Genomic DNA, 14930 nt, shown 5'->3' with positions numbered 1-14930 from the left:
TAGTATCAGCAAACTCCTAATCTTATCTTCTTTTGCTCAGGTAGATCAAGCTTTTCTCTGCTTACCTCAAAGATCATTCGTTGCAGTCCAAAGCAAAAAGTTGACCCAAATGGGTTAGTGTTGTTCGGAGATGATGACCTGAATGGAAGAGAAGGGAAACATGGATGCATGAGGACTGGGATCTCCCTTGTAAGAATAACCATTCTTTAATACAACGTAAATTACAGCGTCTTTATGGCACTGAATGGCTTTCACAGAAAGAAAGCCAACCTATGTTGTGCAACAGCACTGCTAGTTTCTGTGTGAGCCAGAGGATACTTCTGTTTAACGTCCCAGAAGGGTTCCTAACAACCAGGAAGAAAGGAATCAAAGCCTCTAACGATCTCTGCAGGAAAACTGTTTCACAGAACTTGGAAGGATGAACTCTGAAAATACACGGAAGTATAGGAAGACAGATCTACCATATAATCTATTACAAATTATTTTTGTGCAAGATCCCTTGCCATTCTTCAATCTCTTGGCCTCCTTCAAGTGTATTCACTATGTGCTATCTCATGTTAAAAATTAGCCTGTCAGATGCAGAAATGGAATAATCTCAATTATGACATAGTATATTTCAAGAGTAATGCATCAGCGGATATTTTTTGATCGTGTATGCAATGATAGCAGACTCTTGCTCACTGCAATGGATTTTAGATTGCAGCCAAAAAAAACAATGAGAAAATAGCTTCTGGCCTTTCTTGTAACTGGTAGGCTTTCAAATTGCATGTCTGAGACATTTATAGATGTGTTCAGTAAAGGAAATTCTGGGTGATCTACTCTCTTAACACATAAAAAAAAATGGGTAAGGGCTATATGTAATCATTATCTTACTCCAGCTTTATTTGACATGGTTTCTGTTCTACCTCACTGGCACCCAACAGGAATAAGGGGGAAGAAAGGGCACAGTACCCCTAAGTTACACTTGTCCTGACATAAAACATAGATTCATATGATTCCACAATAGTTCTGTAAACAGGTAATGCCTTTTTGCCCAACAGCCAGCTCAGACCCTGCAGGAACAGAGTAAATTTAAGCACACTATTCTATCTTCAGTCAGCCTGAAAGAACTGTAGAACAATCATGCACGTACCCAAAAGCAAAACTTCTTCAGACAGATTGCTGCCATATGTTCCAGACACAGATGTCATGTTGTTGAAATGCCTGTGACTGTACTATAAACAACCTACACTATTTATTATACATAAGCAGAAATATTCCTCTTATATGCTGCTTAGGTCTTCACTGGGTTTTACAACTCAAGGAATTTTGGAAATATTCTCTTTCTGCATGTCAGCCCTTAATTCATCTGAGAGCAGTTATCTAAACTCGTTCCTGGCCAAAAGGCATGAAATTTTGACAATAAAGAATCCCAGAAGCAGCAACTGCAATAAATAATCTTTCTCTACCTAAACCCACCCTCTGTTATCAGCTCAATCCCTGCCAAGCAAAAGAAAGAGATCTTCCCTTACCTGTGAAGTACCACTGGCTTCTCTACAGGGTGCCCCAGGAGGTCCTGAATACTGTCCCACTGCAAATACACCAAAGACCTTCTCTTAAAGCAAGTAACAGGAAAACTTTTTTAATTTTATTTTTCAACCTAGGTATCCAATCATGTCCGTCTTTGCAACACGCTTGTTTGCTGATTAACACAGAAGTTGCATTTACAAAGGTACTTTGTGACTAGAGCCATACTCAGTAATAGAAACTTTCAGAGTTAGGCATTGCTCCCAGAGTTTATTCTCATTTTTGTCTCAAAATAGCTTTAAATTTTATATAAAAGATCTGCCCTCTGAGTCTTGTAGCATTGCAGGGAGAGTGAATGTCCTTTAAACAGCTGTGGAAAACCTCAGCAAAATATCCCTTTGCATATTTTTGCAGAGGGAGAAACAGCATCCCTGCTAGCCTTCCCTAAAGCCCCTCCTTCATTTAACAAGCAGGTTGGGAAGAGAGGAGGAAAGCTGCACTGCTTAATGACAAGGAATTTCCAGCAATTTTCATCTCTGTAAACAGACTTACCAAAAGCTGAAGTTTCACATACAAAGTTGAAATAGGTCAAAGCACTGGAGAATGCAATGTAATTTAAAGCAGAAAGCAAAGAACAGTAGCTTCCAAGTTGCTGACAGGAAAGTGAACCCTCAGAGCCATGAAAACAGCACTGATCCCGGCTGCACAGTAGAACAGTAGAACCACTCTGGAGCAGAATTTTCACAATGTTTTTCAACTTAAAGAAGCTCTCAAACACAGAGCAGCAACTGCCCCGTTGGGAACTTCACAGGGCTCAGCATGCCATATGATCCTCCAGCAGTCTGCTGCCCTCACCAGGTGTCACACTGGCACTGAGTTTTGCAAGGCTTGCTGCCCTGAAAAACATCTAACTACTGGCAACCGCCAGAAGAAAGAGGAATAACATGGGACCTCATTAGTTACCTACTGCATGTCTTCAAGAGCTACATCAGATCGCAAGGCTCTGTTACAATTTGGTTTAAGAACATCTCTTCCTGTTTGCATCCAGCCACCATTCTCTCACTTTCCACTTACTGTCCTGCTTCTACCTGCAGCTATGCTAAAGTGAGATGCACGCAGTAATTACATGTGCTCAAAGTGTACTATTCAAATACCTTCAGTTCTTAAACATTTGAACCACTAAGCATTACCACAGTAAGTTTTGGCTTGCAACTTTTATATTTTAAAACCATATAAAACAACCATTGTTCTTGCTACAAAATGCATTGCAAATTCAGCATAGAGCATTTAAGGGGCTTAGGGAAAGGAAGAAACCATTCAGGTCTGTACAGACTCACCTTACTGTACGTTGTACACGTTTCAGTCTGTGAATCGGCGCTATCTGTGAAAGAAAAACAGAAAAGCCCTTGTAATTCATGCTCAAACAGACCCCTGTGTAATCCTTCATGTAGGGAGGTTACCTTAGATAGAGGGAGACATGCAAGCATTACATCACTTGATATACACATTAACTAGCATTTGCTAGCAACCAGAATCATAGAGAGCATTGATCAATTCTCCCGTTGTGTGTAAGAATGTGAGAGAAACAACATCTCTGTACAGCTCAACATGCCTACCACAGACACTCCCCAAAATAACACAACCTGCCACCCAGGTCCCACACCACTGCGTTGGGAAAGGAGGCCGGCAAAGCCCACAGCCTGGGGCTGAAGCACCACGGCCTCAAAAACAAAGCAAGCAGAGCGTGGGAATGACTGCCCCAGCATCACTGCTGCAGAAAGGTAAACAAGCAAAAAACCCAGGATCCGTGAAATAACAGGAAAAACTGCAGGCGAGGACAAGCATCCTATTTATGTTTACAGTCTCAGAATTGCTTTGTCTGCTGGTGGTTTCAAGCACTGTTTTATACATACATTTGGCGACTCCTAAATACTGAAAGCATTTTCCTGAAGCAGTAGGAGTGGAGCTAGACGTTAACGAAGCCGAAGGTAGCAAACAGTCTTTAATTTGATTGAAAGCTCTTCTGTATTTTCCACCTGCTAAACAAATATGGCCTCTTCCTGGTGAAAGAGCGTAGTGACTGTGCAACTTAACTCTGTCAATTCACTGTCTGAAGCTGAAGTACAGGAGACAGTAAGCATCATGCACTGCCACCAGATGGGAAAAGATGGGCTCTTTGTGTGTTTTGTAACGTTTGTTTTCACTTATGTGTCCCCAACATATCCTCAAGGGTCAATTAGAAATGAAACAAATGAAAAAAAAAACAACACTAAAATAACAATAACAACAAAGAAATGGATGCATACAGGAGAGCTCCATAGTGATACTCAAGCTGAATAAAAAGAATCAGAAATGAATGCATTTAAGTATTGCATTATAACCTAAAGGAACAGAATTAAAAAAATAAAACCAAACAACTGAGCAGAACTTCCATGCTTATCCTCTTGACTGAGCTACAAATCAATCTTCATATAAGCTTGTGCATAAAGGCATCGTTTTTCTACACACTCAAATTGCTGTGACATCCGCAGGAGAATTGCATTTTACACAGCTAAGTGCTTTCAGTGAAAACCAATCAAAGAAGAATGCATCCCTGGCCAAACCCTCACAATCACCCAGTATTCCCTGGACAGGCAGATCAGCCAATACCTGCACTAAAGAAGGTTCTTTGGACCACACTGATTTTCCACTAACGAAGGTTCCCCACGCTTTGTTCAGATGACTTGCATGCACAGAGCTCTGCACATCTCAGTATCTCACTGAATGAGCACTGTTATCCCATATGAGAACCTGGGAGCAGCACACAATGCTATTTCCTGAGCTTGGGCATTTTCAAGTGGACGCTACAGACTTACTTAATTTTGCCTGCATCATGTAGATGGTATCTATTGGTTGTTTGTTCTCATTCCCAACTACACCACGTTTTACCAAGGATCAGTTCATACTGAATATCATGAATAAATCTTTCAAGAGTGAGCAGCACATCATTAAGAAGTTCAACAGAAAAATGCATAGATCAACTCTGACTAACTCTGCCTTGCAGACTCTGAATCTTTACGCACAAGGGAACTTATTTCAGCAAAAGAGTGGCACCATTACAGAAAATCAGTGATGTTGCAGCTAAATATCTGTATGATCCAAGCAAGTAGACAAGGTAGTATAAATAATATTAAAAAACCGCAGAACTCATCTTTAAGTATTTTTCACTTCAAAAGAAAAACAAACAGCAAAAAAATTTCATCTTCAAGATTAGCACGGAATTCCACAGAATCACTAAGGTTGGAAAAGACCACTAAGATCATCAAGTCCAACCGTCAACCTATCACCACCATCTCACCCTAAAAAAACCCAACCCAACCCCTGGTTTCACTGGGAGCTGGTGACAAGGGCAGTGCTGCCAGTGACCACAGAGGCACCCCGAGCTACTGACCGAGGTCCATCGACCACTGACCACAGTGGGGCCACGAGCCACTGACCATGGAGAGATTGTGGTCCATTGACCACTGACCATGGAGGGAATGTTATTTGGCCCCAAAGAATAACCATACTGATTCAGGGCAAAGCAGCAGCACCTTGGTTGGTGTTTGCATAGCACCCATCCAATGTGGTCACAGCACTGGCCTAACACATGCAGTGCAATATGAACAGCTGTGACCTGCTCTTTTGCTGTAATCCATAAATGCCTGCCACCTCCCACGTGCTCCCGATCCCAAGGCTTTTCTGCCATAAATTCAGGATCAGTTATCCTTTCTAAGACAGATGGCTCAAATCTACCTGGCTCATCCTCCCCTCCATTCCAAACTACTTGGGAAAACACATTCATATCTCTATCCTCTGATAAACAAGAATGCATTACAAATGCAAACTCATTACACTGCCACTTTGTGTTTTGTGGCATAAGCACCCTGAAACTGGACAAGACATACTCACCTCGCTTAATGACTAGTGGGATCTTGAATTCACAGCGATGGTAGCTAGAAAGGGCAAATTGTAAAGCTATCAGATAACAGCAGAGCCAATATAAACCACACAGCCAAACTAAGAGCTCTTAACAAGCAGTTTAGTGAAAAGTTTATTGCATAATAACATGAAAAGAAGAGTCTCAAGAGTATCAGATTAAGAGGAAAAATTACCACTTTCATTTTCTACACCAGAAAGGATATAAAGCTGGAATGTTCTAGCACAATTTTCTAAAGGGCACAAAAGCTCCTTCAGCACAAATTACTCTTGGGACACAGACTGGATAGATAAGTACTCAGCTTAGAAAATGTACTATAGATTTTTCTAATAGCAATGCTTTACTGCCTGGAAACATGATCTCTTTATTCAGACATCCAATCACTTATTCCTTAACTACATAGAACCATAGAATATCCTGAGTTGGAAGGGACTCACAAGGATCACCAAGTCCAACTCCTGTCTCTACAGAGGATCACACAAAAACAGATCAGTTCTTTACACTCACATGTTAAAGTTGTAATGACCAGGATAATTTGTATGCAAGACAAATTTCTTCACCTTGTGAGTGTTTGCATCAAAGAGAATATCCTGTTGAAGAAAAAGAAGAAACAAAACAGACAGGCATGAAGCAACTTGAGATGAGTAGCAAGTGTATCTGCATACAGTAACAAGCGTGAATCCAACTGGAACTGAATTGAAAAATGAAAAAGAAAAGTAATTTTTGAGAATGAGACTATTTGTAAATTAAAAAAAAAGCACCCTTCCTGCAGCACTTGACCACAACTGCAGTTTCATTTGCTCATGTTGGCAATTTTTCCAAGGAACTCTTGTCTTTCTACTAATTATTTACACCAGTGTAGCTGTATTACTACACTAAGGGGGATATAAAAGTTGAAGTACTTCCCACAGCTCTGCAAGCTTTCATCATTGGTATTTTGGCACACTTGTCTCAGTTCTACTGGACAGGAGTATGGACTTCAGAACAAAAAGCTCATCTGCCTATGCATCAGGCATGGAAGAAGGAGAAAATCAAAGAGAACACCAAAGCACAAGAATGAGGAGCTCACCACCCAGTGCTAGATAAGATAAAAGGTTACTGATTGAATTCACAAGTGCTAGAAAAAGCCAGTGTTTATTTTCATTTGCAGAGATTCCTAAGGCAGCAAGAGTTTCAGTCTCTCATCCCCTAGAGCCTTCTGAAAGGACTGCTGTGTAGGGAAATCAAAACTTCACATGCATTTGTTTATGGAAGCTTCCCACTCACCACTCCGAGTGTGAAATAATTGAAGAAGTAGTCATTGCACTTCGATGGGACCTGCTTATGGGGCGAGGGTGAGTGGATTTTCATCTGCAAGAATCATTTTTCAGACGTTAAAAACACTGCCAAAGATGAATATTATTAACAATTGGTTCTCTACATTCCAACCAATTGCCATAATCTCATTTTTCACTGAAGACCTTGCTCAAAAATGTCAGATACTGTGCTTCACGACAAGCCCATCAGCTGCTAGCAGAGGCATAACACCTTTTTCTTTTTCAGTTATATGAAGCAGGATTACTCACATGCTGTTACCACAAAAACATCAGGAAAGGATCAAAGTACATCAGGTTACTTCAAATGAAATAAAATGTTTTAAAAAAATAAATGGTACACACTTGCTATGGCTTATGTGGATAGAAATGCTCATTTTTATCAACTTTCCTATTGATTAAAAATTATATGACAGATATATGCATATTTTTTAACTTAAACTGATTTGCATCAATACAGCTTAAAATATTTTTAGAAACAAAACAATGTAGCAGTTCATTCTGGTCTGTGCGACAAATTAATTGCTCATCATCTGTGCTACGTGGAAGTTTAACTGCTGGCCCCACAAAGCCCAGGTCCTGTAGTTGGACAGTAACAAAGTCCTGTGTGCTACCCAGCACCCTTACCTTATCTTCAGACTTGTAGAAAACTTTGTGCGGGGACCCCAGGGTGCTCAGCACATCCTGGCACGAATCACCAAAGTACACGCAGCGCTCAAATACCCGCATCTTGGCATCTGCCAGCACACCAGGGCCACAGCCTGAGAGCAGGAGGCACAGTATCAGAAGGAGCCATCAGAGAGCCACGTTTGTTACAGATACATCTCACTGAAAGCCCCTTACAAAGATGAATGGCTGACATCTGCTGCTACGTGTCAACAAGCAGCAGGATATTAGTTTGTGACCCCATTTGCTTTCAGGAATGCAGCACCCAGAATGCACGTACACGTAGGCATCAATTAACACAAAACACAGGACGCATTTAGCTTTTCCCAGATACATTATTCTCACTGTATGTTATTCACAGAGCCACCTCCCAGATACAGTAAGTCAGAAAATTCTGACCTTGTCACCCATAGTTTTTTAAGCAAGAGTTATCTCAAATGAACATCTCCGCAGAGAACCTCACACTGCAGCTGCTGTATGGCACCTTCTGCAGAGGGCTTTCTGCAAGGCTTTGGTAGAGGAACGCCACATGCCAGGACTGCCTCTTTGCAAGTGTGGCCTGAATGCTGTTGTGACATTTTAATAATTATTTTATTCACTGGCAACACCTCTCTTGAGTTGCACACACACATCTAACTCAACTTGAGAGGCGGTCGGCTCCACGCTTGAAGACCGCCTCTTCTGGTAAAGAAAGGAGGGTGATAGTTGTAGGAGACTCCCTTCTAAAAGGAACTGAGGGCCCGATATGTCGTCCTGACCCCACCCGGAGGGAAGTGTGCTGCCTCCCTGGGGCACGGGTCAGGGACATCTCTAGAAAGCATCCTGGGCTTATTCGCCCGTCTGACTACTATCCCTTATTGGTAGTTCAGGTTGGCAGTGATGATGCTGCCAAGAGAAGCCTAAGGGCTATCAGGGATGACTTCAAGGGTCTGGGGAGGGTACTGGATGGTGCAGGAGTGCAGGTGGTCTTCTCTTCTATCCCTTCAGTGGCGGGGAAGGACTCTGAGAGGATCAAAAAAGCCCTCCTCATCAATAAATGGCTTAGAGGCTGGTGCAGGCAGAAGAACTTTGGTTTTTTTGACCATGGGGCAATTTACTCAGCTCCTGGCATGACGGCTGCAGATGGAGCTCAACTATCTGCAAGGGGTAAAAGGATCCTAGCCCAGGAGCTGGCGGGCCTCATTGAAAGGTCTTTAAACTAGGTAAGAAGGGGGAAGGGGACAAAATGAGGACTGCTGAGGTTCAGGTAGTTCAAGGTTCAAAAGTGAACTTAATGGGGGACGAGGGTGGAGTTCGAAGGGATGGAGTGTGGCAGGGGAATGCTGCCTCCCTGAAGTGTCTATACACCAATGTGCGCAGTATGGGAAATAAACAGGAAGAGTTGGAGATCTGCGTGCGGTCAGATGGCTATGATCTCATTGCGATCACAGAGACGTGGTGGGACAGCTCGCATGACTGGAATGTTGTCATGGAGGGCTATGTGCTTTTTAGGAAAGATCGGCTGGCGAGGCGGGGTGGTGGAGTTGCTCTTTATGTAAGAGAGCAGCTTGAATGTATTGAACTCCACCTGGGGGAGAGTGGTGTAGCAGTGGAGAGCTTGTGGGTAAGAATCAAGGGGCGGGCTGGTATGGCTGACACCGTTGTGGGTGTGTGCTACAGGCCCCCTGATCAGGAGGAGGAGGTTGATGAGGCCTTCCACAAACAGTTGGAAGGAGCGTCACGATCCCAGGCGCTGGTGCTTATGGGGGACTTCAATTATCCAGATATTTGCTGGAAAAGCAATGTGGCCAGGCATGCGCGGTCCAGACGGTTCCTGCAGTGTGTTGAAGACAACTTCCTGATGCAGGTGGTTGAGGAATCGACGAGGAGAGGGGTACTGCTGGACCTTATTCTCACTAATAGAGAAGGGCTTGTCAGGGAAGTAAAGGTCGGGGGTAGCTTGGGTTGCAGTGACCATGAGATGGTGGAGTTCAAGATCCTGAGTGGAAGAAGTAAAGCAAAAAGTAGGATTGCTATCCTGGACTTTAGGAGAGCCGACTTCGATCTCTTCCGGGACCTACTTGGAGCTGTCTCATGGGCTAGGGTGTTGGAAGACAAGGGGGCCTGTGAGAGCTGGTGGGCATTTAAGCAGCTCTTCTTCCAAGCTCAGGATCGGTGTGTCCCTGTGAGGAAGAAATCGGGAAAGGGTGGCAGGAGACCTGTGTGGATGAGCAAGGAGCTCGTGCACAAACTCAAAGGAAAGAAGAAAGCCCATGAAATGTGGAAAAAGGGTCTGACTACTTGGGAAGAATACAGGAATGTTGTCAGGGTCTGCAGGAATGCGACAAGGAAGGCTAAAGCCCGCCTGGAATTAAATCTGGCAAAGGGGATAAAGGATAATAAAAAAGGTTTTTTCAAGTACATTAACAGTAAAAGGAAGACTAGGGAGAATGTGGCTCCCCTGCTAAGTGACGGGGGTGTTCTGGTAACGGGGGATGCTGAGAAGGCGGAGATACTGAATGCCTTCTTTGCTTCTGTTTTCAGTGAAAAAGCTCCCACTTGGGAATCTGAGACCCTGGAGGTGAGTGAGAGGATCTGGGGAATGGAAGACCTCCCTGCAGTCAGGGAAGAGGTGGTCCAGGAGCGCCTAGGCAACACCAATGTTCACAAATCCATGGGACCCGATGGGATTCATCCACGGGTGCTGAGGGAGCTGGCAGAGGTGGTTGCTGAACCGCTTTCTGTCATCTTTGAGAAGTCTTGGAGGACGGAGGAGGTGCCTGAGGACTGGAAGATAGCCAACGTCACCCCAGTCTTCAAAAAAGGCAGGAAGGAAGACCCAGGCAATTATAGGCCAGTCAGCCTCACCTCTGTCCCTGGAAAGGTGATGGAACAGCTTGTACTGGATGTCATCTCCAGACAACTGGAAGAAGAGGAGGTTATCAGGAATAGTCAGCACGGGTTCACAAGGGGGAGGTCGTGCTTGACCAACCTGGTAGCCTTCTATGATGTTGTCTCTGGCTGGGTGGACAGGGGGAGAGCAGTGGATGTAGTCTACCTTGATTTCAGCAAGGCATTTGATACTGTCCCCCACGACATCCTTATAACAAAGCTGAGGAAATGTGGGATAGATGAGTGGACAGTGAGGTGGGTTGAGAACTGGCTGACTGGCAGAGCACGGAGGGTCATTGTTGGTGGTGCAGAGTCCGGTTGGAGGCCTGTAACCAGCGGTGTTCCTCAGGGGTCTGTGCTGGGTCCGGTCTTGTTCAACATCTTCATCAATGACCTTGATGAGGGGATAATGGCCACCCTCAGCAAGTTTGCTGATGATACGAAGTTGGGAGGATTGGCTGACACGCCTGAAGGCTGTGTTGCCATTCAGCAAGACCTGGATAGGCTGGAGAGCTGGGCAGAAAAAAACCGGACGAGGTTTAACAAAAGCAAGTGTAGAGTCTTGCATCTGGGCAGGAATAATTCCATGCACCAGTACAGGCTGGGGGATGACCTGCTGGAGGGGAGCTCTGCGGAAAGGGACCTGGGTGTCCTGGTGGATGACAGGTTGGCCATGAGCCAGCAGTGTGCCCTTGTGGCCAAAAAGGCCAATGGCTTACTGGCGTGCATTAAAAAGAGCGTGTCCAGCAGGTCGAGGGAGGTGATCCTCCCCCTCTACTCTGCCCTGGTGAGGCCTCATCTGGAGCACTGCGTCCAGTTCTGGGCTCCCCAGTACAAAAAAGACAAGGATCTCTTGGAAAGAGTCCAGCAGAGGGCCACGAAGATGGTGATGGGCCTGGAGCATCTCTCCTATGAGGAAAGGCTGAGTGAACTGGGTCTGTTCAGCCTTGAGAAGAGAAGACTGAGAGGGGACCTGATCCAGGTCTATAAATATCTAAGGTGTGGGGGGCAGAATGGCGATGGCAGGCTGTTTTCAGTGGTGAGTGGAGACAGGACAAGGGGAAACGGCTGGAAACTGCAGCATAGGAAGTTCCGCACAAACATGCGCAAGAACTTCTGTACAGTGAGGTGATGGAGCACTGGAACAGGCTGCCCAGGGAGGTGGTGGAGTCTCCTTCTCTGGAGATGTTCAAGACCTGCCTGGACGCCTACCTGTGCTACCTACCTGGTGTAGGGAACCTGCTTTGGCAGGGGGGTTGGACTCGATGATCTCCGGAGGTCCCTTCCAACCCCTACAGTTCTGTGATTCTGTGACAGTCTACCTTAGCTCACTGCCTTCCTAGCACGTGAAGATACATGTTCCCTACCCTAGACAGCTCTCCATTTTTTCCTTCTGCAAAGACAGAAGCAAAGTAACTTGAGAATATCTGCTCTACTTTAACCATTTTATTCTTCATCTCAAGTTCTAACCCCTTCCATTTTTTGTGTACCAGAAAAATATTCTAAGTGCTTCCTTAATACACACACAGCTAGTAATCAGCACAAGAAAAAAGCAGGGTCTGCTAGTAAAAGTTGTTACAAACATCTCAGCATTTCTTCTTAAAAAGACATTGCCACATTAAGGTCACTGAAAAAGTCTCATTTGCAGTCATTGTCTCTTTCCCTAATTTCTAAGGCCTGCCAGTTTCTGAAAGCACACACAAGGACAAGTTACTCATCAGCCTCTAGTGAGGCTTGTCATCACTCTGGCTGCTGGCTCCACAGCAAAATAAAGCTGAACAGAATTAGAAGTGAAGTCTCGGGCTACAGCATCGATACGCTTCCCCACCTGTCAGCTGGGGCTGCAGAGGACAGCCCTCGGTGACGCCTCGCAGGCCAGGAGAACATGACTGAGTTTTGTTGTGCTTCCAATCGTTTAAAATAAGGTTATTTAAGACCGTTTTGAAAACACCTACAATTTCACTGCAGTTGTAGTGCTCTGGGTGTCACAAATACCTGCAGTGAGGAGGCGAAGCCGTAAACCTGAGGGTCCAGTCCCATCTCTCAGCACATCAACGTTTTCAGCATATACATTGCCAAGGAAACAGCTGAGGGGCATCAAGGGAGCCCTGAAACCAACCACACAAACATGTATGTAGGACACAGTCTTCCCATGTACCATTACCAACCTGAAGGCAGTTCACTGGAACAGAGCACATGAAGTTTGACAAAGCAGCATTGAGCTCAGACTGAAGACCAGAAGTTAAATTTAACAAAAGGATTAGAAATCCCAGAGAAAAATAAAGGAGTAACAAGTCAGGATTCAAATGAAGGACACTTACTGTTAATGAAACCAACAGCAAGTTTCAAAAACTCCAGAAATTACTACATCTGAATAGCCTCTGAATAATTCCTAGGAAAACGTGTCATTTCAGACTTTGCACAGGAAAGTAAAAATCGTATGGTCTTTAAAGGTATTCACTACACAAATCAGGCATATCACCCAACCAGAAGCTCCTTCACCACATGCTCTCACTGCACCTGGGAATGTATTGCATAGTCCAGAATGTGAAAGCAGCTCGTGCAGACAAAACGTGTGTGATCACATTGCTTTCCTGGGACAGGCCTCATTTTAATTCAGTTTCAACATTTGAGAAAACTATCCCAAATACCACCAAGATACCTTCAATCAAACAGCTGCTTTATTTGTGCTTCAGTTTGATGGGGCTTTCTCCTCTAAGTCAATGCAGGTGCTGAGCTGGCAGACGTGTGCAGCATGTGCTCTCCCTGCAGCCCAGCACGGCGCGGATGGGCACAGACAACATTTCTCTAAAGTGCACTTATTTCTAATTAGGAGACAGTGTCTGTGTAAACAAGGTTGCCTTTCTCCTTAGCAGTAATCTATTGATGCGTTAACCTTCTCTTGCCATTAAATTGCAATTATTTCTACAAAACTACCACTAGGTTTGTTTGGTTGTTTATACACTACAAGGAAGAATTTACAAAAGCTCTTCCAATTTTAACTTGAGTAATAAGGAACAGTGTTTTTAGCAAGAGCAAAACATCAGATGCTGTACAGTAAATTACTGCTTAGAAGAAGGCAGAACACAATGCCACAGAAAACACTCACACTGCTCAAACACAGCTATTCCATCAGTTACCTCCTTGGAGCAGTAAACTCAGCCAGGGAATTGAAAATATATAGACTGAGCAATAGATTACACACATGGCTTAAGCTCCAAAATAATTTATTTTTATATTGCAAGAGAGTATAAGACTCTTAGGAGGGTCCTGCCATGATGTACATAGCACCAAACTGACTGACTACCAACCACAAGGAGTTGGATTTGACTAGGAAAAAGTCATGAGAATGCAAAAAATACAGAGCATAAGAAGTGCGTAAGAATAATCTGGCTGCATCTCTTCCTAGATTCACCACCTTTCCTCCTCCATCTCATGAATTAATCTTCACTTTAACTGAACTAGCCTACAACAGGCAGGCCAAGCTGATTTCACAGTAATTAGAATCAAACCAGCACTTGATAACAATGTTGGAGGACAATGCCTATGGTAACTGGAAAGAGATTTATATCTAAAGGCATTCTGCACACTGCTTAGTCCCTAAAAGACTGAAAAAAAACCTAAGTATAGATAACCACATTTAGCATTTGCAAAACCGTAGGTAAACGAGGAGGAAGTAGTGCTCAGTAAATAATCAAAACCCCACAACCAGCCACACATACTTGGTATCCTGCAGGCTGTTTCCATTGTAGATGTACATGCGTTTCACAGTCGCACCGTGTGGAATTTGCAGAGAAGCCAGACCATGCGCAAAGTTAGGCTGGGGAGACAGAGAGCCATCCTTGTTAGCCTGACACACTAGAAATTCTTCAGGTCAGATGTTACATTAGAAACACAGGACATCTTACCAACACAGGTGAGTTTCTAGCCAAACACAAGGGGGGGTAAAATAAATAAATAAATAACACATCCAACCTTATACATGGTGTGAGCTTACGTTACACTGCTCTGGGATTCCCAAGCTGGGATGAAATGCTCACTGCACTGATCCACCAAAAGATGGCACTAGTTGGTCAGTGAGCCATGCATGCAATGAGAATTTAAGTTTTCTTGGTTTTCCCACCAACTAGAAATATAAAATTTAAACAGATAGCCTATTTCTCAGAACTTAAATACAACTTATTTAAAGGTAGAAATTATTTTTTCTCTTCTACTGTGTTAATTTCATCCCTTTAACATCGATGCTGGTTTGCAAAATGCCCTTATCTGGTGAACACTCATTCATTGCATAAATTTTCTGCTCTACTTATCACTACATTCTCACACTTTCAGACCTTTGATATTAGAACTGACCTTCTTAAGAGCTCAGCCATTTAATTTATAGATGCACTTTCAACCCATACACAAAAAGCTACTTTCCTAGGATATTCTATTTGGCTTATGTTAGCTTTCAGCTTTTCTCCTTTGGATAAGGATCAAGAGGAAGACCAGCAAGGCTAACATCCTGTTTACAGACCACCCGACCAGGATGAAGAGGCAGATTCTACAAGCAGCTGTCAGAAGTCACACAGTCGCTCACCCTTGTTCCTGGGGAGGATTTTAACTCACCAGATGAC

The 14930-nt window shown here is 43.9% G+C and overlaps 1 protein-coding gene across 2 annotated transcripts in view; it reads right to left on the bottom strand.

Annotated features, from left to right (window-relative positions):
- The window catches only part of PHAF1 (phagophore assembly factor 1), a gene marked incomplete at both ends in the record, with an annotated part of 33991 nt that overhangs the window by 667 nt on the left and 18394 nt on the right, over positions 1 to 14930 (bottom strand). For both annotated transcript variants that reach the window (XM_079541212.1, XM_079541213.1), the window contains 9 exons: positions 66 to 138; positions 1512 to 1570; positions 2844 to 2887; positions 5437 to 5480; positions 5972 to 6054; positions 6731 to 6814; positions 7405 to 7538; positions 12310 to 12422; positions 14037 to 14134. In XM_079541212.1, the coding sequence (XP_079397338.1) occupies positions 66 to 138; positions 1512 to 1570; positions 2844 to 2887; positions 5437 to 5480; positions 5972 to 6054; positions 6731 to 6814; positions 7405 to 7538; positions 12310 to 12422; positions 14037 to 14134 (732 nt within the window). The remainder of the gene's footprint in view (positions 1 to 65; positions 139 to 1511; positions 1571 to 2843; positions 2888 to 5436; positions 5481 to 5971; positions 6055 to 6730; positions 6815 to 7404; positions 7539 to 12309; positions 12423 to 14036; positions 14135 to 14930) is intronic.

The sequence above is a fragment of the Tetrao urogallus genome, assembly GCF_951394365.1.
Source record: "Tetrao urogallus genome assembly, chromosome: 12".
In the NCBI taxonomy this organism is placed as follows: Eukaryota; Metazoa; Chordata; class Aves; order Galliformes; family Phasianidae; genus Tetrao; species Tetrao urogallus.
Note: the sequence above shows the minus strand (reverse complement) of the source record. Positions and strands in the feature narration are given on the sequence as shown.